This window comes from Motacilla alba, chromosome 12 (genome assembly GCF_015832195.1).
Source record: "Motacilla alba alba isolate MOTALB_02 chromosome 12, Motacilla_alba_V1.0_pri, whole genome shotgun sequence".
In the NCBI taxonomy this organism is placed as follows: domain Eukaryota; kingdom Metazoa; phylum Chordata; class Aves; order Passeriformes; family Motacillidae; genus Motacilla; species Motacilla alba.
The window spans coordinates 3148437-3169970 of record NC_052027.1 but is presented as its reverse complement, the minus strand read 5'-3'; the positions used below and the strand labels follow the sequence as shown (position 1 = coordinate 3169970).

The window sequence follows — 21534 nt, the reverse complement described above, 5'->3', positions numbered from 1 at the left end:
GTATAGTTGCAGTATAGCATTATAGAATATACTAGACTATACAATAATATACTCTACTATATTATACTATAATATAATATACTATGCTATACTGTAATATAATATACTATTTTATATATATATAATATACTATTATTATATAGTATATTATACAGTATACTGTATATATTATAATTAATATAATAAATTAATATAATAAATTAATATACAGTATACTGTATATACTATAATACAGTATACTGTATTATAATATAATGTAATATAATAAATATAATAAAATGTAATATAATAAATATAATGTAATATAATAAATATAATGTAATGTAAATAATATAATAAATATAAGGTATATAATATAATATATATAATATAATGTATATAATATAATGTATATAATAAATATAATATAATAAATGTAATGTAATGTAATATAACATATACCAAATCATATAATAAAATAATAAATCAGCCTTCTAAGAACATGGAGGCAGATTCAATCACTCCCCCTTCCTCCTGGGGACCCTGCAAACTCAACGCTCCTGGTGCTGCCACACCATCTGTGCCCCTGCCCAGCCCAGGCTGAGGTACTCACGTGGCTTTTTGGTGGTGGCATTGACGGTGGCACTGAAGGGCCCTGCCCCAGCGCTGTTGTAGGCACGCACTGCTGTGTAATAAGCCAAGTTGCTCCTCAACCCCGTAATTTTTATGGATGTTTCATTCCCTGCTGCTTTTACTCTGTTGGAAGATTCTTCTTTTTGGCCTTTATTCCAGTACCTAACCTAAGAGATAAAAAACAAAGCCATTTAAATCTTGCATGGAATGGGCTGTTCGCCCACAGCGTTGGACTCCACTCTTTTAAGTGCCTTTTTTTTTTTCCCTTCAGCTGAAAAAGGCAGAAATACATTAAAGTTTCAGAAATATGTTTACTGTGAAAAAAAAAATATTCTTATCCATCTGCTTCTGACGCTTGCTGCTCTTTTCAGTGTGACTGCAGGAAAAAGACAATTGAAATACTAGATCTTGCTTGAACTAAAAATGACAAGAGGAAAACCATTACTTCATTAAGAAGGAAACAAGCTCAGAAAAATGTATCTTATGAAGAAGTTTCTTTGAAAGTAAATGTAATTCTGAAAAAGTGCTAGCTTGGAGTTATGTCAGGCATGTGACTACCTATCAGCACAAGCAGCAAAACACAACTTCATTCTGTGGGGTTTTTTTTAACAAAGATAGAAAAATTTATCTTTCTTCCGGCTGTAGGTGGGGCAGGAAGAGCAAGATTTGGGGTGAATCTGAGTGGTTGTGCTGCAGCCTGCACGACCCTTCTGGCCCATGGCCCTTTACGAAGAGGAGAGGATTTTATTTAATAAACAGCGTTGATTCATTGAAATATTTTTTATTTCCACAGACTCACCTCATAGCCCAGCAGCCTTCCATTGCTCATCTTCCAGGGAATGGCTGTCCAGGACACCTGGATAGCTGAGGAGGACAGGCTGGTGGCAGACACTCCTGAGGGGGCCGTGCTGGGCTCTGGGTTGGGAAATCAACACGGGACAGGTGACTGGGAATAAATAAATAAATCCTCATCCCAACCCACCTCACTGCCCCGAGCTGCTGCTGCAACTGATGCTTTCAGCTTTAGCTTTAGTGTTTTTTATTGGTGTGTGACTCTGAGCTCCACACACGGTGCCAGCAGCTCTCCTCACAGCTCAGCCCCACACAACAATCCTTTCCAGCCCAGGACCAAGGACAGAGCTGCAGCTTCAGCCCCAACAGTGCAAGCAGCAGGGGATGGAGGAGAGAGAGCAACCTGGGAGGGTGGGACTGGAACTGGACAATGAACCCCAACATGGAAATGGACCAAAATTATAAAAGTTAAACTCGTGACCCTCATCCATCTTGGCTGTAGCCACAGCTGGGCTCTCGCACTGCCCAAGGTGAATCCTTTGAAGGCCTCTAATAAATCCCTGCTTTATTCTTTAACTCTGCCCATTCTCTGCCCCAGGCAGCCTCTCAAGAACAGCTGGTGGAAGGGTCTGGGGCAGCCCAGGGCTGTACCTTCCTCAGCTGAGAACACCGTGGCCACGGCGCTGAAGGGCCCCTCGCCCTTGTTGTTGTAGACGCCGACTTTGACCTCGTAGGGCGAGAAGGGCAGGATGCTCTCGTTCCTGAAGACGTATCTGGGGGTGTCAGGGGAGGTCACCACGGTCTGGATCCACGTCGTGGTGCCCGAGGGGCGGAAGGCCACCACGTACCCAAATCCTTCCCCGTTCTGCAGCTCCTCAGGGACGGGCTGGGACAGAACAACACCTGTGAGGCCACCGGGCAGGCTGGGCAGGGAGAAACTCAGGACACCTCAGGGACAGAACAACACCTGTGAGGCCACTGGGCAGGCTGAAAGTCAGGACATGATGCAGGTGCTGGCACTGCACTCAGCATCAAACCCTCAGCCAATCAGCTCTGGCACAGAACAGCAAAATGTGCTCTCTACAACCTGTTTTAAGGTTTGCATTTCAGTAAGAGAACAACTTTCAGGTATAATCTCTGGTTTTCACTAGGTATTCTGCTTCAAGATGCTCTTCAGTAAATACAGCTTTTCTTTCATCAATCCACAGTTCATAAAAAATGAATGACTCCTTGGTCAGCTGTTAGAGAATCCAATACCACCTTCATACAGTGGCTGAAACCTTCTTCTGATGCCATTATGATTAGATAACCACACAGAGTAGTCTATGCTAGGAACAGAATATTAACAGTTCCTTAAATCATTAAAAAAGAGCTACATAATATAAATGGAAATTGGTTAGCATGTGCATCCAGATTTAATGGTGGGAAAGCAAGAACTGCAAATCTGCACTGCAAAGCTCAATTATTTGGCTTAGCCCTCTTGCCCTGCCCTCCTGCCTCCTTTTTAGCATCAACATTTGTTTGAGAACATTCAGCCAAGCTGAATTCCCTGGGGATTTCCATCCAGCCCAGGGACATGTGAGAGTTAAAGAAGAAAGGCCAGTGTTCAGGGCTCACATCACACAGGGCCCAGAGCATGTGCACATCCCGGAGGAGAGGCTGCTGCAGCCAGGGAAATTCAGGGAGAGCAGAAAGAAAAGAAAGAAGAAGAAGTTCTGTGAAGAGAACCTCTCCCCAGCAAACTTACATCCCACGTTATGACCAGCTCAGACCTGCTGCCTCCTCCCCCACTGACCTCAGAGGGGGGAATTTCGGGAACTGCGGGAAGGAAATGCAGAGATGTCAGCACAGAGTAGAGACAGGAGAACACAGCACATCACCCTCATGCTCTGAGTTTAACCCACATTCATCAAAGGGAATGGTTTGGGGTAAGAGGGGCAGCACTGGAGAGCCCCAGTCCTGACCCACAATGATCCTTCCCATGGCCAGGCTGGGGTTCCTCTGAGCACCTGGAGAACCTCAGCAGCTCACAGATTATTTCTCTATTTATAAACCACCGCTGCTGTGTCTAGGAACTTCCAAAAACTGGAGACAAGCTTCATTTTTTCTAGAGTTAACTCTTCCTGGGTTGGAAGAGACCCCAAAGATAATCTTGCTCCAGGACCAGTGGACCATGTTGCTCAGAATTCCACATCCTTGAACACTTCCAGGGATTATGCAGATAAACTGGGAAACAGCCTCATTCCAAGTGAATTTGGGTTATAATTTATAGGTTTTCCTGAGCCACATGCTTGTTACATGGAAGGGTTTCACTGATCAAACAGCAGGAATTAAAAATCCCTGTCAAAGTTAACCTCTTTCCATCCATTAATACCTTCAGACTCTGCAGCACTGCCTGAACTGGGAGATTTTGCCACAGTAAATGCAGTTTAAATGGATTTAGATGTTATGCTTCTGTGATGTTCAGTAATGCAACACAAACTGTCCTACAGCTAAATGGAAAAAAATGAACAAACTTGTTCCAGCCTTTTATATCCAGTGGCAATTCCAAGCTTGTTTGCAAAGAGCCAATAAGATAAAGACATGAACACTCCTCTACTTTGTTAACATTCAAGATTCTTGAATTAAAAACAAATAGAAGGACCCACTAACCTGCCTCTTCAGTTCTTACTTTTTCTGAGGGCAAACTAGGCTCTCCACCTCCTATTTTGTTACTGGCAACTACACGAAATTCATATTCAACCCAAGGATTTAAATCCACTACTGTGCTCGTGAAGGTTTTCCCGTCGATCACATCTGGAACTGCGGAAGAGAAAGGGAAAAGGGAGCTCAGGAACACGGTGCCAGAGTGTGGGAATCCAGAAAATCTGAGGGTTTTGGGAAAGCTGCAAAAGGCAGGCCTCAGAGACAGCAGAGCTGTGATTGGAGCTGAGCAGTGCCATGAGATTGGTCAGCAGAAAAAGGATGTAAGAAGTAGAAAAGTAAGGACAAATACAGCAATGGTCTGTGCATTAATGCTTAGCTAGAATAACTCCCTAGGCTAGAGAAAAGTCTATCTAGAGAGATGTTAGGAAGTTCCAAGCTTAATAATGGAGCTGTGTGCATTGTGTTTTAAGGCTCACAAGCAGGTATTGTGTTGGAAATAAGCAAGCGTTGTTTTAACCAAAGCTACCTGTGCTTATAGTGGTTGGATGGAACCACTGTCAATGTGCTTTTGCCTTGTGTGATTGGTCAAACAACTTTTAAAGTGAGTTGTAACATTAAGTTCTTTGTCTGCTACCTGGGATGTGAGCTGACAGCATCTTCCCATTGTCATAGCCATGTAATGAGACTGATGCTGGAAAATAAACCAGCTCAAGGCTCGTTGCCAGCAGTCCTGCCCTGTTTGTGGTTTGTACACAGCCCCCAGCCAACAATACCAGAGCCATTCATTCCCACTGAGCCTGGGCTGGGAACTCTGCTCACCTGTGGTGGCTCTCTGCCAGCCCACGGAGAAGGGAGTCCTGGCCTGGATGCTGTAGGTGGTCACGGGGCTGTGGTTGTCTGTGCCCTCCTGCCAGGAGATCTGGGCAGTGGTGTCCGTGATCTCGTCCACCCTCACGTGCTCAGGGGGCCCAGGAGAGCCTGCAATGGAGTGGGAAACCAGCACAGTTTGGGGAAGCCCTGGGAATCACCTCCAGCAGGGTGGATTCCTGATTTCTTCTTTCCTCAGGGAGGAGGAAAACAATTCAGACTGGAATCAGAACACTCACAATTATGATTTTACATTCACTAAACTCTGATAATTTCAACTCTCAAGGGCAGAACAGATGACTGGATTTTAGTTTTTTTACCATAACCTTTGTTCAGCACATCCCTCTGTCTTTCCAATGTCTTTTCCTTTAGTCCTACATGTCCTCTTTAACCTACAGACACATCTCTGTAGTCTGGAACTTTTCTACCTACAACTTCTTTACTGTACAAGGCACTGGAACAATCTTTCAGCACATCTAACCAGCACCCCAAGCAGCAATTCAGTCACACAAACTTCCTGCTGCCTTCTGGAAAATCCTCATTCTAGGCATTTCCTGGCCAAAATGCTGGGTTTTGTCTCACCTGCACCAGCAAAGGGGTTTGAAATGAGTAACAGTGCATTAACAATGAAAAAATATCTGAAATATTTTAAAATACATTGAGTAAGTGCTGATCACATAATGTGCTTTCCTAGATCAAAGCTTTTACCTTGCAATAAATGTAGCTGTAACATCAGCAAAGAAAGGCACAGTTCTGGCTGAACTGTGAGCACTCCAGCTTGGAATGAAAAGGAATAATTCTGCATTATAGGCTTTAAACCCTAGGAGAAAACCTCTCCTGGGCTCTGGCAGAATTGCCCATTTCACAGGCAGGATTCTGGAGTCCCCAGCACTTCAGTCTGCAGAGGCAGCAACTCCAGCTGCCTCAGAGCTGCCAGTGAGTTCCTCTTGGCAGTGACCTGAAGGACTGGCAGTGAAAAAGGATGTGAAGTCACTATTACAACCTCCAGCTCCTCATTTCTCTGTGAAAAATCAGGCTTCACCCAAAAGCTGAGCTGTAATTCTCCCTAGCTGCAGGTCAGAATGACATGAATTCAACTCACAGCCGTTCATCACCCCATTCAAACCATGCACTGGTTCTGTGACCTCCACCATCACTTATTTCTGTAGCCTGTAATTTAAGGAAAGGTGTGAAACATGATGCTGGGCTGGGCTGGGACGTACCTCTCACGATGAGGTCGGCAGCAGAGGCCACGCTGTCCACCTCAGTCTTCACCATGCACACGTACTTCCCACTGTGCTTCAGCTGGATGTTCCTGATCATCAAATCCCCTGATGCACTCTGGGGAGCACAGAGCATTCATTAATGCAAACACTCCTCCCTTGATGCTCTTTGAAAAGGGAAAAGAAATCCACCCAAAAACGTGAGGTTGCTCAAAAGCTGCACGGCAGGACAGCAAATTCCTGCCCATCAGCAGCTCCACGCTTGTCTGGGAGCATCTTCCAAAGAAACATGAGGTGATGGCCCTTTTTTGGGAGAAATGAGCTCCAACTGGCAAGGCATCTCCTGCCTGGAATCCCCAGGAACCTCAGTGCCCTGTGACCATTTGGCTCAAAGCCCTAAAAAGAGAAACATGTCTTTCCTGTGGCCATTATCAATTTGATTTCTAGACAGAATTCATGGAGTTTTTATCTGGAACTTGTAAGACAAGTCATGACAGATTTTTAAGGAGTTCAAATGTGTAAAAGACAAAGTTGAATCCAGTCCATCCTCCAGGTTATTGTGAGCACTTTCATTTCAAGGTTGCACATTCCAGGCTGAATTTCCCATTTTACAAGCCCAAGTTCTACTCTCTGCTATTCACTGAGTATTTAATCTTTAGTCTTTTCCCCCCATTGTTCTCTCTCAGATCACAGCATGTGGTTATTTCCTGGATCATGGGAAAAGAAATAAAACCTGAATGAAAGTGTAACTTCCTACCACGTTAGGGTTCTTTGTGCACTGTTTGTTTTCTACACCACTGAACAGAGAACTTGATATTAAACCTTTGCTAGAGAGTGTCCCTTAAAAAAAAAAAAATCTCCTTTTTGTGTCAGCTCAATTACTGCCTTCACTCAGTTCCAGCTGAATTTTCTAGGTGAAAAAGGCCTCAGTGAGATTTTAATTTTTAAATTATAATTTTTCTGGACAAGCAGCATTTTCTTCAAGGACAGAACCCTAATTTGTGGGTATTTTCAGCTACTTTGGCCACTGATTCATGGGCAAACAGTAGTTTGGGAGAAAGGCAAACCCATGACTTTGAAGTTTATTTTAGTCTTGGAAAAAAACATGGACCTTTCAAAACATTTGATTATTTTCCTTTGTTTCAGCATTACAATGTCTCAATTCTTTATTCAACACAAGCTGAAGCCAATTCTGCCTGATTCCCTTCCATGTGTGTGCCTGGTCTTCTGTGAAAGCACAGATGGAAGTTGTTTGCAGGACAATTCAGTGCTGATTGCTTACAATAAATTAAAAGTTGAGTCAAAAGCAATCTAAAATCCATCTCCTTGATTGGAAGTGGATATTCAGGGAATGCCCAACACCAGTAGAGAACGCAAGCAAATCACATCCTACACAAACTGCAGCAAACTCAACTTGAGCCATCTCACCAAAGGGGAGGGGGGCTCCAAATACAACAGTTTTACTTGAAATAAACCTGAGTAAAATGCTAACTCTGCATTTCAGGGATTCGTGGGGGGTTGGTAAGAGTCTCGGGGGAGCAGCAGGAAGCTCCCCTGTGTTGCAGTAAAAGCAGATGGGACTCAGTTTGTCTGTGAAGGAAAAGCTCTTTTTTTGAAGGGAAGGGAAGGGAAGGGAAGGGAAGGGAAGGGAAGGGAAGGGAAGGGAAGGGAAGGGAAGGGAAGGGAAGGGAAGGGAAGGGAAGGGAAGGGAAGGGAAGGGAAGGGAAGGGAAGGGAAGAGAAGAGAAGAGAAGAGAAGAGAAGAGAAGAGAAGAGAAGAGAAGAGAAGAGAAGAGAAGAGAAGAGAAGAGAAGAGAAGAGAAGAGAAGAGAAGAGAAGAGAAGAGAAGAGAAGAGAAGAGAAGAGAAGAGAAGAGAAGAGAAGAGAAGAGAAGAGAAGAGAAGAGAAGAGAAGAGAAGAGAAGAGAAGAGAAGAGAAGAGAAGAGAAGAGAAGAGAAGAGAAGAGAAGAGAAGAGAAGAGAAGAGAAGAGAAGAGAAGAGAAGAGAAGAGAGGTTTTCAGCTCACCCCTCCAACCTTCTCGAAGTGCGAGGCGTCCCTCTGGAAGTCCGTGAGGCTCCCGTTGAAGTACCAGGTGAAGCTGATGTCCAGCAGGGGATCGTGCTGCACCTGGCAGGGCAGCACCACGCTCTCCCCCACGGTGACATCCATGTTGGAAGGTGCCAAGGTGATCCTGGTTGGCTCTGCAGAGAGCACAGACATCGGCTGTTGGATTTTTCTGCACTGCTGAGCTTTGCCTGCCACTGATATCCCCCCATTCCTTGGGTGGGATCAGTGACAGCCACTTTGGAAGGTGCAGCTGGGCTGGGAATGCTGCCTGGAGCTTTGTGTCCTGGCATTTCCCAGCGGGAGCTGCTTCAAAGGTGAATTTGAGCCTGCTGGGTGCAGCCAATCCAGTGCACCAAGCTGGATCCACGGGCAGGAACTGCCACGGGAGGCTCTCAGCAACCCCACTGGGTTTTGAAGCAGCAGCAGCCACTGGGCAGGTGAAGAGGGGGGAGTCAGGGAAGAACCTAATAAACCCCAGAAACTGCAGGAAATCCACTTCAGGAAGAGCACACTGGATATTTGGGCCCATACATCACACAGAACATAAAGAGTGTCACTGAGAACAGCTGTTTGTTATCCCAGAATCACATTAAAGGAGAAAAATTTCAGCTACTGTAAATACTGTAGCAATAAAATTTAATTCCAGGAATTCCCTGTATATAATTTTATTATTTGTATATAAGGGGATATGAATCATTTAGGAGCACAGGCTGAAAACATGAAGCTGTTAATTCACTGAAAAAAAATAATTCTGTCTGGACCTATGAGATATACAGGAGATGCAATGCAGTGGGATATTAGATAATTCTGAGTTTGGGAAATCTTTTAGATATTAAAATCTTTGAAAAAGAACATTATGAGAGAAGACATTTTTCAGATGAACTTCACAAACTCTTGGCTCTTTTCATCCAGTATCTCAACCAGCAGCCAGGAATGGATGACTTGGAGGAAGGATCCCTCTGAACAACAATTCTGTATCAAATTTGCTTTTCAAAGACTGTGTTCTACTGCCTGTGGAGTCCCTGAATGCTCCCCTGCAGCTGGAGTTTCCACCACATCTTTTTCCATAAGCAAACAGCATTTAAACCTCTTTTGGGCAAAACAGATTTTCGACTGGAATATAAAATTACCTCAAAGATTTTTTTTGATTGACGTGTTTTTTTCATAACAAATTAAAAACCCCCACGAACTTAAAAGCATAATTGCACTATTTAGTGTTTAGAGAAGTGAGAGGAGGGAGGGAAGTGTTCAGAACTCCCTCACATCTGAGAAATATCTTTGTCAAAGACAGAAAAAAAAAAAAATCCCTCAGTGTCTTTTACACTAATGAAAGAGCTGTAACAGCTTTCCTTTTATCTTTATACATTAAATAAATAACTTCTCATACTCTTTACATTCTACCACAGCACTGCAGGCTCCTGAGGCTGCAATTCCAGTTCCAGCTCACCCACCTGTAACTACCAGGCTGGTGGAGCCCCTGGCTGTTCCAAACTGGTTTGTGGCCAGGCAGGTGTAGCTGCCAGCATCCCCCTTGGTCACGTTGGCCACCCTCAGTCCTCCATCCTTTAACAGACTGATCCTGAAAAATTACGAGGAGATTTTGAAAAGTTGCAGCACTTGCAGACAACATGCTTTCATGCTTTACTGTTATCTCTGACATATTAAACTCCATCAACAATTAGGAAGAAAATGAGCTCCATGCCAGCTGAAACCTGGACAGTTACCAGCCTGGGTTTGAAAATGTTGTGGCCATCCCCAACAAACTTGAACCCAACCCCATATCACTTTGGGCATATCACTCTGGACACCAGTAGAACCAATATTTTAAGAGGTGTGTGGGTGTGAAAGAGAGAAATCCCAAGTGAGCTCCATCTTTTTTTAGCTGCACCAATTGAAACGGGAATAATTTTCAGCTTTTTGTTGTTTACCTCAAGAAATCCTGCACGGCAACTTTGAAATAACTGTGATTACCATGACAACTCCAGAGGCTTGTTCATGAACTTCCTTTGTGGAAGGACTTGCAGGACAGAAAATCCCCTTCACCCCACACAGTGAGAGCATGGAACAGCAGGAAGGTGCTTATAGAAGGTGTGGAGAGAAGAAAACCCACAGCACTGACAAGGACAGAGGAGCAGGAATGTCCCCACAGCAGAGGTGACATCCCAGCACTGCTGATGCACAGGTAAGGCTGATTTGACTCCTTTTCCCCCTTTTTCTTGTCCTCCCATCTGTTCTCCCCACAGCTGCAGGGACTTCTACCCTAAGACAACCTGCAAGCAGCAGAATAACTGAATATATATAAAAATGTCCACAGTATTACAAATTTGAACAATTACCCATTTTCCTGATATGCCCAAGTCAAAAGAGCTTTTCTCTCACAGCCCTTCAACCCATCTGAGAGGCACCAAACTGGAGCACAGCCCCCTGGCTGGATGGTGGTTTGGAAATTTGGAAACTGAGCTGCAGAATGAACAGAGCAGCAAACAAACGCTCTCCAGGCAAAGCTCTGCCCGCATCCGCTGAGTCTTGCTCCCTTTCAGGGGAGGTGCCAGCTGAAAAGGCAGCAAATGTCACCAAACCTGACACTGCCACCTTCCCTCCCTCAGAAGAGCTGGGAGGGTTCTGCTCACTTCCACCTGCTCTTTATTCAGTACAGAGGGAATGAATTCATCACACACATCAGCTGCTCCTTTTGTTTTCAACACTCTGAAAGTAAAATAATGGCAGCAGATCCCCTCCACTCGTCCCAGCTGAGTTCTTGGCTAAATTCTGCTGTGCTGGGATCAGCTCTCCACAGTGAGGGGTGGCTCAGTCTCTCCTCCCAGGTGACAAGTGACAAGGAATGGCCAGGGAGGCTCAGACTGGATTTTGGGGGACATTTCTTCATGCAAGGGTTCAGGGATCTCATCCTGCACACTTAACTCCTCTGACCCAAACCCACATTCCCTAAATGCAAATCCCAGCAGTGGGAGAACTCCAGGGCTCTGGAATTTCACCACCCTACTCCCTCAGCAGCAAATCCTCCTCATCCTCAAAGCCTGTTTCCACCCTCTGAAAGCAGCAGTCTGCACTCTGCCACAGCTGCACTGCTCTGTACAAGGAAAACACGCGTTTTTGGAATTGCAACACATAAATATACACAATTTTTAAATGCTTTTCTCTTAATTAGTTCAAATTGCATTTTGTATTTCCCTAAAAAGGGTGTACCAGCTCTCAGGGCTGCAGCTGAGCCACGCTTCCTCTGGGCAGAGGTGGTGCAATAATGAAATTAGCAGATGCAAATTACAAGAGATAACAAGTCACCCTGTTAGAACAACAGACAAAAGCATTTTACTGGGGTGAGAAAGAGAGCTATAAATAGGCAGTTTAATCCATTTATAAGCACAAAGCATCCTGAGGTACCTCAGCTGATGTGGTGGCATTTGAGGTGTTTTTTCAAGGAAGGATGAGCCTCACCAGTGACTTCCCCGGGGTTCATTAACTTGTTTTGGAAAATTCCTCAGTCATATTTGGCTGCACTTCATGTTAGATGGAACATTTAAAATTAATTAAACCGTGCCATATGGTTTATAGGTATTTTAAATGTGTTAAAGACATGAGTGATACATTTTATAGGTAATTAGAATGACATCAAAAGAAGGTGTTAAAATACATCAATTATGGTTACAAGCAAGTGCTGTTGCACTTTCTAGCTGAGGCTTCATCTGCTTTGATGCAATTTCCAACAGAAAAAATACAAAATTAAAGAAACCCCAAGTGTTGACAAAGTATAAGATCAAACAAAAGAAAAAGCAGGATCAGGGAATAAACCTGAAAATGCCTATTGTTTAATTAAAATGAATCACTTTTAGAGTGCTCTGAGCTACCTGCAAGCCTGGCTTGCCTAAAATAATTAAACAGAAAGCTTATTAAAACCCTGATATAATTAAGAATAATTTTTTTCTAGAATTAAAAACAAAAAGCAAACAATACACGGGAAAAAAAATCAATTAGAGAAAAATAATATAGTTGAAATAAAATCTTTACTGGTAAATTAGAAAAAGAGCAATGCTCCACTTTTTCCAATTACAAAACAGTAAATGCAGCTCAGAGCCTGCAGAAACCCCAACCCCAAAAACAGCTCTGCCCCTCCTGCTGAAACAGGAGACAAATATAAATATAAAATAATATAGATAAATATAAACCCCACAGCTTTTAGTTTAACTGGAATCATTCAGTATTCACACACGGTGCTGGAACACTGCCAGGGAGAGACCCAGACCTGTGACACACACAAATAACAATCCAGCCTTTGCCATTCCTCCAGCTACAGGTGTTTTCCCAAATCATTTTGCTTAAGGCCAGCAATTTTCCATGGAAATTCCATTTTCCACAACCTTCTGGTACCCTGGCAAATGGCACAGAACCTTTAGCCCTTCAAAAGGGACCATGGGGGGAGTGATGGTCCAAAACCCACCTCAATTCCAGCTGGAGATGGATTTAGGACCTGTTTGGTCATCAGATCCCAGCATCACTGACAAACTCATCATCTCTCACTAATTCCTGAGCAGAACTGGGGGAAATGGATGTTTGGGGAGATTCTTTTCCTCTACAAATGGAACCCCCTTAACTCACCCCCACACCCTGCCACTGAGGTCAGCAGGATGGGGAGAAGGATTAAACAACTTCAAGAGTTTGGGGTTCCCAGTTTGAGGGAAATTATACCTGTTTATGCACTTATTTAAAAATTAGACCTCTTTATATATTGATATTTAGAGAAAGAAGACAGAGCGTGCCTCCACTGAAACCTGGTGTCATTAATGCAGCTGTTGATGACTGTTCACCCTCCCAAGGCAATTCTTTATTTCTGAACTATCAAACACCTTCCAACCCAGGAATCACTGCCTGTTTCATTTCTCAGATTATTCAGAAAAAAAAAACAACAAGTATTTTAGATCCTTCCTGATATGGTAATAAACACAAACACGTTCCTTTCCTGTTCGTAACACCTCAGTGCAAAGGCACAGTGGCAAAGTGGGTCAAAACTGTCTTTTAATGTATCAATCAAACTCCAACTAAATTAAAGCAGATTAATTAACAGGCAAGTCAGCAAAATAAAATCCTCTGCGAGTACTGGTAAGTAAATGTATTACTTTTCACATCGCAGCATTTCAAACTGTAACACAAAATGAATAAAAATACTGAATTCAAATTGCCAGGAAGCTAAAACCATTAACTAATACTTCTAAGTATAGTGCAATTCTTTTATCAGGAACTATTTATTTCCTCCTTTAATTTGCCATCACTTGGCCACACTGAAAGCTGCTAAAACTGGAGTTTTCCTAAGGGAATTCCACTGGGAAGTTTTTCAGTGAAGTTTTTGCAGCATCTTCTCATCTTTTTCAACTCTTGGTAAATGTAGAAATATCTAGGAATAAGGTGAGTTTGTTTGAAGGTGAATTATTTTTAAATGATGCTCTGCATTTTCACAAAATCCTGGTTTTTAACTCTCTTCCAGTCAGGTATTTGAGCCAGGAGTTCAGACCCACTACAGCCCACAGGCAGTGACTGTCAAGCACAAACTGAAAATTAAAAGCCATGTACATACACAAAACATGAAGGAAATCTTGGAAGGGGTTATGTCTGGACAACAGCTATTTTAGTATTTATTCTGGTTTTAGTGAGTTAAACCAGCATCAGGAGCATTTAACCTTGGTTAAACATCTAATCCTCCTTTTCTGGAGGATAAAAAGACAACAGAAATTCATCCATCCAGAGGTGGAGGTGTCTCAGGCACCTGATAAATTTAATTCCCATTTTCTGTCTTTCCTTCTGCATGTTATCCTATGCTTTCACTGCTCTCTGCACTCCACTGCTCTTTAATGTTTAGCTCTCTTTATTAAAGATACTCTAGAAAAAAAAAAATCACATACTTTGCAAAATTAACAAGAAACAAGATTGCTTTCTTCAATGCTGAGCAATTTCTCAGCCCAGAGCTCATGAATCCATTTTGAATTATATTTTCTCCCCTCCACAAGACACACTATATTCAGCTCATTTAATTAAAATTTACTGAGTCATTATCCACATCTTCCACATACGGAAACAGCAGCGGCATTTAAAAATAAATTAAGAACACGAGCAACAGTGCCATCAAAATGAAACTCTCTCAGGCTTTTGGTCAGGTTCTGACCAAAGCATTGTGGTCAGAACCTCAGTGAAACCCAAGTTCTCTGACGACAAAAAATTCACGTATTTGTGCTTTATCTTTATTATTCAAACAGGGATTTTCTTAAGACATGTCAATTCTAGCCATGCTGTGGCAAATGTAATTAAAATTCAGCTCCTTTTGCCTCCCCACCTCTCCCAGGTGTTGTCCATGCTGGACCTCCCTGGTGGCAGGAACTCATTCCTCCTGCTTGCTGCAATCAAAGCAGAGGAAACCCTCCCCAGCAGACTTCCCCACTGGAAATGGGAGTTCAGGGCTGAAAAATGTGCTGCTAATTTGAAACCCTTCCCCGAATTGCAGGAATTTGTAGAACTGCATGAAATTCACGAATTGCAATTATTCACAGCAGACAGTAATGAACTCCAGGGTTTTCTGCAAAGAACCTCCCTCTGCTCTTCTCCAAAGGCAAGTTTATTTCATTTAGATTAATTCAGGATTACTGCCTTGTTATTGTGCTTCCTCTGGAAGCCATTTACAGTGTGTTGTCAAAAATACACGCTCTGGGTCATATTTTGGAATTACCTGCACTTGGCAGAAGTAACAGCTGTAATTTATGTTCATAAACCTAAAGCAGGCAGCATCACATTCCATTCATTTTTGCAAGCTGAGTGTTGATTTCTTCAGCCTGGTACCATCACCCCAAATGAAAGTGACACCATTCTACTCTTTATGGAAATGGAACGGGGACAAAAGCTGGGAATTTCCCTACACAGACAAAATCAGGTGCTGTGTGTTCTTTGCACACGCTTTACAAAAGCAGTCACAAACATAAAACTGATTGAGAGCCATCGAAAGGCAGCAAGTTTCACAGAAGTTTCAGAGGTCGTTGTTTAATTTAATACATTAGTATTGTTTAATTGAAGGCTAGAAGTATTCAATAACCAAGTAATGCTATTTTGAAAGGGACTGTGCTGGCCTGCCTGCAGGCAGCCAGCCAGTGAGGCTGTGGCACCATGTCCAGCTCTGCAGCAACAGATGCCCCAACTTCTGCCAAATTGTCACATTTGACAACACTTAACACCAGAACACAGGAAAACTCTTGAGGCCCCTGTGAACAAAGAGCCAGGGCAAAGATAGCAGTGCCCAAAGCTTCTGGGAACAAGGAGACAGCTCCAGCCTTATGATGGCACAAATAAAGGTCGCCCCTGAACTCTCTCCAGGTTTTATCTATCTGAGAGCAACTTCTGTGTTGAAAAACTGCAGAAGAAAAGCACAACGAGGTGTTTTACAGGAGTAGGACCAGAAGAATTTTGTCTAATTTAGAAGCAGGTTCCTGATGCCAGGCTAAGCTTCGTACAAATCAACCCCCAGTCCTAGAGGAGCAGGGACACACTCCTTAAATCACACCACAGTGCCATGGCAATCCTCCTTCAAACCCTCATGCTCCCTTTCCTCAGTGTCATGCCTGGCCTTCTGGGCCCTCTCTGTCCCTGAATTATCCTGCCAAGCACAGTGTGACACCACAGGAACGGGCACAGCCAGCCTGTCCCCACTGCTCCCAGCACACCCTGTGACCTCCCAGAGCTGCTGCTGGGACTGCAGCCTGTGCCCAACCCAGGCAGAAAGGCTGACCTGGGGCAGAGAGAGCTCCCAAAACCCAATTCTGGCTCCTCTGAGAGTGCACAGCCTGTCCTGAGCTGCCAAAACCCAATTCTGGCTCCTCTGAGCGTGCACAGCCTGTCCTGAGCTCCCAAAACCCAATTCTGGCTCCTCTGAGCGTGCACAGCCTGTCCTGAGCTCCCAAAACCCAATTCTGGCTCCTCTGAGCGTGCACAGCCTGTCTTGTGTCACTTTGATTTTTTAAGATTTTTCTAAGCTTTCTGATGTTTACATTCTTGTAATGAACCTTCTCCCACAATTCTATAAAAAACTTATTGTTTTGCATTCTTTTATGGAGGAGGAGAAATTTAATAGACTGTTGGTTTGTCCAGTGTCATTGGAGAGGTGGCACTGTCACCCTCCAATCCACTGTCACTTTTGGAAAACTATAAATGTTGGAGTCAGCAAATAAATTTCCCTTTTTTCTTCACCTTGAGAGCAGCAGTAAGCATGTCATCATTTCGTGTCCTATAATAACAGTCCTGAGCTCCCAAAACCCAATTCTGGCTCCTCTGAGAGTGCACAGCCTGTCCTGAGCTGCCAAAACCCAATTCTGGCTCCTCTGAGAGTGCACAGCCTGTCCTGAGCTGCCAAAAACCAATTCTGGCTCCTCTGAGCGTTCACAGCCTGTCCTGAGCAGCTGGAATGCCCCAAGTGCCACACTGACTGTGCCCATGGCAAATCACAGCTGTAACCATCTCACACCTTTGCTCCAAGGAGCTCCTGTGCTGCCCCAGCTCCCTCCCTGGAGCTCCCAGCCTGTGTAAACACTGACATGCAGAACAGAAAGGCTGGGAAGTCAGCAATGCCCAGTGTGGGAGAGCCCTGCATTGTTGGTTTTTTTAAATACAATTTAACCAGCACACTTGTGCAGTTTCGGTTTATGGCTAATTCAATAATGCTTTAATGGGTATTGCTGGGAAAAAAAACATTTATATGTTGCTGGAAATCAATAGCGCGGGGCGTGGGTGAATCCCAAACTCTCCCCTGAGAATTACAATCCCAAAACACATCCACTGTCACCCTAACCCTCACAAATAACCATAAACAATGATGGCATCTGCTATCCCTGGTAGGATCATGGCTGCTCGGAAAGAACCTGGAAGTGCATTTTCCTTTTCTTTTCGTGTTTTCACCTGCTACTCTTGGCCTCCCAATTAACTTTTCTTTCTTTTCTCAGCTGCACCATCCCCATGGCTGTAACACACCTCAACTGCCCCTTTGCCAACATTTTTCAGAGCATTTTGTTGAAGCCTTTTAGTACTTTTGCACAGGCTTTGCATTCTCAGTTTTCTATCAGTACCTGGTTCTCTCCAAATCAGACCCGACTCTACATTAAACTGAAAACAAAATGTGACCCTTGACCTTGGAAAAAGCAGCACACTTGCCCTCTCAGGGCTCTCAAACCATCACAACAAAAAAAAACCAAGCAAAAAACCCCAGGCCAGCCAGACTTCAGAGAGACTTTACAGTGTTTGGATCTACAGCTGACACTACTGCATAAAGGACACACAAAAGCTTCTTGTAAGATTAAAACAAATAAACCAGTGTAACGTGATACCTTTCGTTTTCCTGCAGCCGCTCACCTCCCTTCTTCCAGGTACATTTGGCCTTAGGGAAAGCTTTGGGTTTGCACTCAAAATCAACTGTGCTGCCTATCTGAACCTGGATCAGTTTCTTCATTGGGCTCTTGGAAAAATCTGGAGCAGAAGCTAAAACAGAAGGGGCAATAGCAGTGAAAAAAAGCACTTTTAATGGCATTAATGATACTACTAGTTAGCACTTACACGAGCACTTCTCAGATTCCAAACATAATTAACACCATTAATTAGTTCAGACAGATCTTCCATTGGGCAATTAGGCATTTTCTCCTCCTTTTCTGTACCTCATCCTGCTACCAAAGGTCTCAGCTGTGCAGGTGAGCACCCAACAAGGCACGCACAAAGATCACAGCCATCAAAGCTCCATGAGCCCAGCTTCATGCTCAGCACCTGCCCAGGTGGATGCTCTGCTGAAGGGAGCAGATTTATCTAATTAATCTAATCAATACCACACCAGGAGTCTCGCCGAACCTCAGGGAACTGGAAGGTTCCCAGTTCCATGTATCAGTGGGTGTCAGATGGCAGGGAAGGACAGGGCAGCTCATTCTGAGTGAACTTTTAATGAATGACATTTTGAGAAGGCTCATGGCCTCTCCCAAGCTAACACTGACCTTGGAAAGGAAATTCAGTGTTGGAGGAGAGCATGGCTGAAGGAGCCTTGTGTGCTCATCCACACCACAAAGGGAATAATAACCTGTGTCCCCAAAACACAGCCACAGCTTAGTTTGGACTGTGCTGAGGGAGAAATGGCACGGCTGTGTCAGCCCCCAGCTGTGCTCCCTCAAACAAGCAGCTGTGACCATTCCAACCCAAGCACAGGCAGGCTGGGGGGTGGCTCGATGTCACTGCCTGTCCCTGGCTCCTGAAGGGCTGACACAGAGGTTTTTAACCCCAGGGTGTCCCTGAGGAGTGAGAGCAGCTGATGGAGCCAGCAGCACCTCCACAGGGGTTTTAACCCCAACCCCCCCTCCCTGCTCTTCCCCTCGTGAATAATTTATCCTGTTCTGTTTTAAATGAATGATTGGCCTGAAAATCCTCTGGCAGCAGATGACTCAACTCCTCAGCTCTGCAGATAAAGACATCAGGTTAACAAAAACGTTTTATTTCAGTGACAGCAGCTGAGTGAGTTAAATCTGAGGTGCAATCTGAGGGGGTGTGGAGAGGGATAATGAGGTTTGTGTTTTAGTGAAAAAAGGAACATCTTACCTACAACCCTGAGCTCTGCACTCGAAGAGATGACACCATGTTTATTTTCAGCTATGCACTGGTATCTGCCAGAATCTGTCAGATTTAGATTTGATATTGTAAGTGCACCATTTTCAATTTGGATCCTTCCCTGAATATTAAGAAAAATATCTTTATTGATGATATATTTCCTGTGAAAATTTTAAAATAAGTAAGGAATAGAAACAGGACAGCATAAATACAATGAACAGGGTAAATGCAAAAGCCTGATCATGAGAACAGTTCTAAAAGAAGTGACAGGACTGCAGCATGGTACAGCAATGGTGATCAGATATGGAGACTGATGCAGTGTATGAAGTAATTCTTTGAATTTGCCCACTTGTACTGAGGTCTGGCAATCTCAAATGCCCTTTTATTTCTCCAGAAATATGGACAAAATCCTACCAGCCCCCTCAGACAGAGCAGAGTATCCAAACTGTGCAGATGGCCCTGGCATTTCACACTATTTAAGGGATTTCACATGTGCCACTTGCTAATGAGCTCTCTCTAAAACTGTGTAGAAAAAATTCCAGCAGCCATTTAACCAAAGACACAAACGGAAGGGCCTGGAGCCAGCACAGCTACTTAAGTATCTGGGACTCCTCACCTTGCTCGTTTTGGAAAGCTCAATCACAGCAGGAAGGGACTGATCTGAGTGGCAGGACTGGTGACAAAAGGAACCAGGGAGAAAGACAAAACCAAGGGAGCAGCAGCTTTGGGGAACAGCCTTTGGGGGACACCAGAGACACAGGAATGCACAAAACCCCAAACTGCCTGCCAGAAGTGTTTTCTAAGGGCTGCTTTTGGATCTGGCCCAAGCCCAGGGTGACTCCAGGACAGCTCAGCTCCTTCCCTGACAGCTCCTGAGTGCGAGGGGCTCAGACAGACAGACAGACAGACAACAATCCCAAGGGGAAAAAGCTGAGTGCCCATGTCTTGGCCTCCTCTGTAGCATCCCAAGCTGCTGCTCCCAGGGAGGATTTGCTCATGGAGAAGGGGAGAGCTGAGTGGAACGTGTTTGTGAGGGAGACCCAGCACCAGGGATCAGTCAAGGTGCAGAGGACACCTGATCACTGCACACACAGAACTCCTCTGGTGCCTGCCAGTGCTGCGTCCCCAAGAGCTCCCTCACTCTCTCCAAGGGAAGCCACAGCCAAAAGGCTGGACAGCAACACTCCAAGCTGGAGAAACAGGAGACTGAATGGTTCCAATGAGGTGAAAAGAGCCTCAGTGACTCGGTATGACACAGCAACAACGCTCTCAAATCACCCAGAGGAGATTTTGTGCTCCCTCATTTAAGCTGTCCACACAACACCAGCACTCCTTTTAGCCAGCAGGGATGTCAGAAGTGCTTTCCAGTGCTCTGCTCATTTTTCAGAACCATCCAGGGAATTCACCTGAGCAGGCCCTTTCTCCCCCAGAAGCCAGTGCTGAGCACAAGGCACTGGCCAAGGGCAGAAGTGCCTGGAGTTCATATTCCTGATAACCTGAAAGGGGCTGCTTTCCAATGAAGCAGTGAGACTTGAAACCAATAAATAAGGGGTATCAGATCCTGTTCAGCATTTCTGACCTTCCTCCTTCTAAGTTCAACCTCTCTTCCCTGTTACCAAATGCATTACTTTCAATTAATTTATTGTGGCAACCGCATTAAAACAAGTATCTATGCTATGTTGCTGTTTGTATTCCATTCTTTGCAACAAGCAGGGGTAAACCCTTGAATCTTCAGGAGTTTTGTCAAGAAATTGGAAAATATTTTCTTACTACCTTTAATGAAATGCCAGCTGCAAATACAGTAAAATAATTCAAGCTCTCCATCCCTTATTTATAGTTCTTTATTTACAACGTTATTAAACTTCCTTCTCCAGTCATTCCTCACTTGTTTCTTTCTGGGGTTCTATTGGTTTTGAACCTGCTTTTAGCTGGAATATTTCTGTGCAACATAATTTCTCTTTGCTGCTCTTGAGGCTTCATCAGGATGCTCTCAAAAAAACACAAACCTAATATCAAAACTTCTCTTGACTAACACCAGGAAAGTCTGGGTTCTCCTATTTGCATGGATATTGTTAACTTTACACAGCACCACTTCTTCCCGACAGAATGTTACCTCTATTGCCAGCTGCTCTCCATTCTTCAGCCACCTGTAGGATGGTTTGGGCTTCCCAGTGGCTCTGCAGTCCCAGTACAAGGTGTCCTCCACAGCAACTTCCACATCCTCTATGGTCTGCACCCAGTGAGGCTTTGCTGCAGCGAAACACACACACCCTCACAAGTTACTGCTCCAGATCTCAGTCAAGGGGTTAATGGGCACAGAATTCATCCATTTTCTGCACACACTCATCTCTACCAACAGAGCTTCCCACTGGTTTTGCTCCAAGCCCCCTGATCAAATAAATCACTTATTATTCCTCTTGTACATTTTTATTATGAGCACTAAACCAGAAGAAAAGTGAGAGTACAGATCACTGAAGCTGGACTGGTGAAACCAATATTAAAATCACTAATGATTAAACAACATCATTTTGCAATCGAGGCAAATGTAAGAGAAAGACATTAATGGCAAGACTGAAATTAAATAAGTGATGTGGCTAAATCATCAAATTAATGCTGAAGAGAATCCTTTAAGTCCTAAAAAAAAAATAATGGTATGTCAGCCTTAGTGCTAAATACCATTTAAATTGCTTTCTAATGCAAGGCA

The 21534-nt window shown here is 44.0% G+C and overlaps 1 protein-coding gene across 1 annotated transcript in view; it reads right to left on the bottom strand.

Annotated features, from left to right (window-relative positions):
• Positions 1-21534, bottom strand: part of LOC119706026 (contactin-3-like) — a 100643-nt gene that overhangs the window by 7352 nt on the left and 71757 nt on the right. Inside the window, exons 7-18 of the mRNA XM_038149099.1 lie at positions 20944-21080; positions 18822-18951; positions 17576-17726; positions 9659-9786; positions 8166-8341; positions 6141-6258; positions 4870-5028; positions 4057-4206; positions 3152-3222; positions 2056-2290; positions 1412-1527; positions 593-779 (exon numbers count right to left, since the gene is read on the bottom strand). Of these exons, the coding sequence (XP_038005027.1) occupies positions 593-779; positions 1412-1527; positions 2056-2290; positions 3152-3222; positions 4057-4206; positions 4870-5028; positions 6141-6258; positions 8166-8341; positions 9659-9786; positions 17576-17726; positions 18822-18951; positions 20944-21080 (1758 nt within the window). The remainder of the gene's footprint in view (positions 1-592; positions 780-1411; positions 1528-2055; positions 2291-3151; positions 3223-4056; positions 4207-4869; positions 5029-6140; positions 6259-8165; positions 8342-9658; positions 9787-17575; positions 17727-18821; positions 18952-20943; positions 21081-21534) is intronic.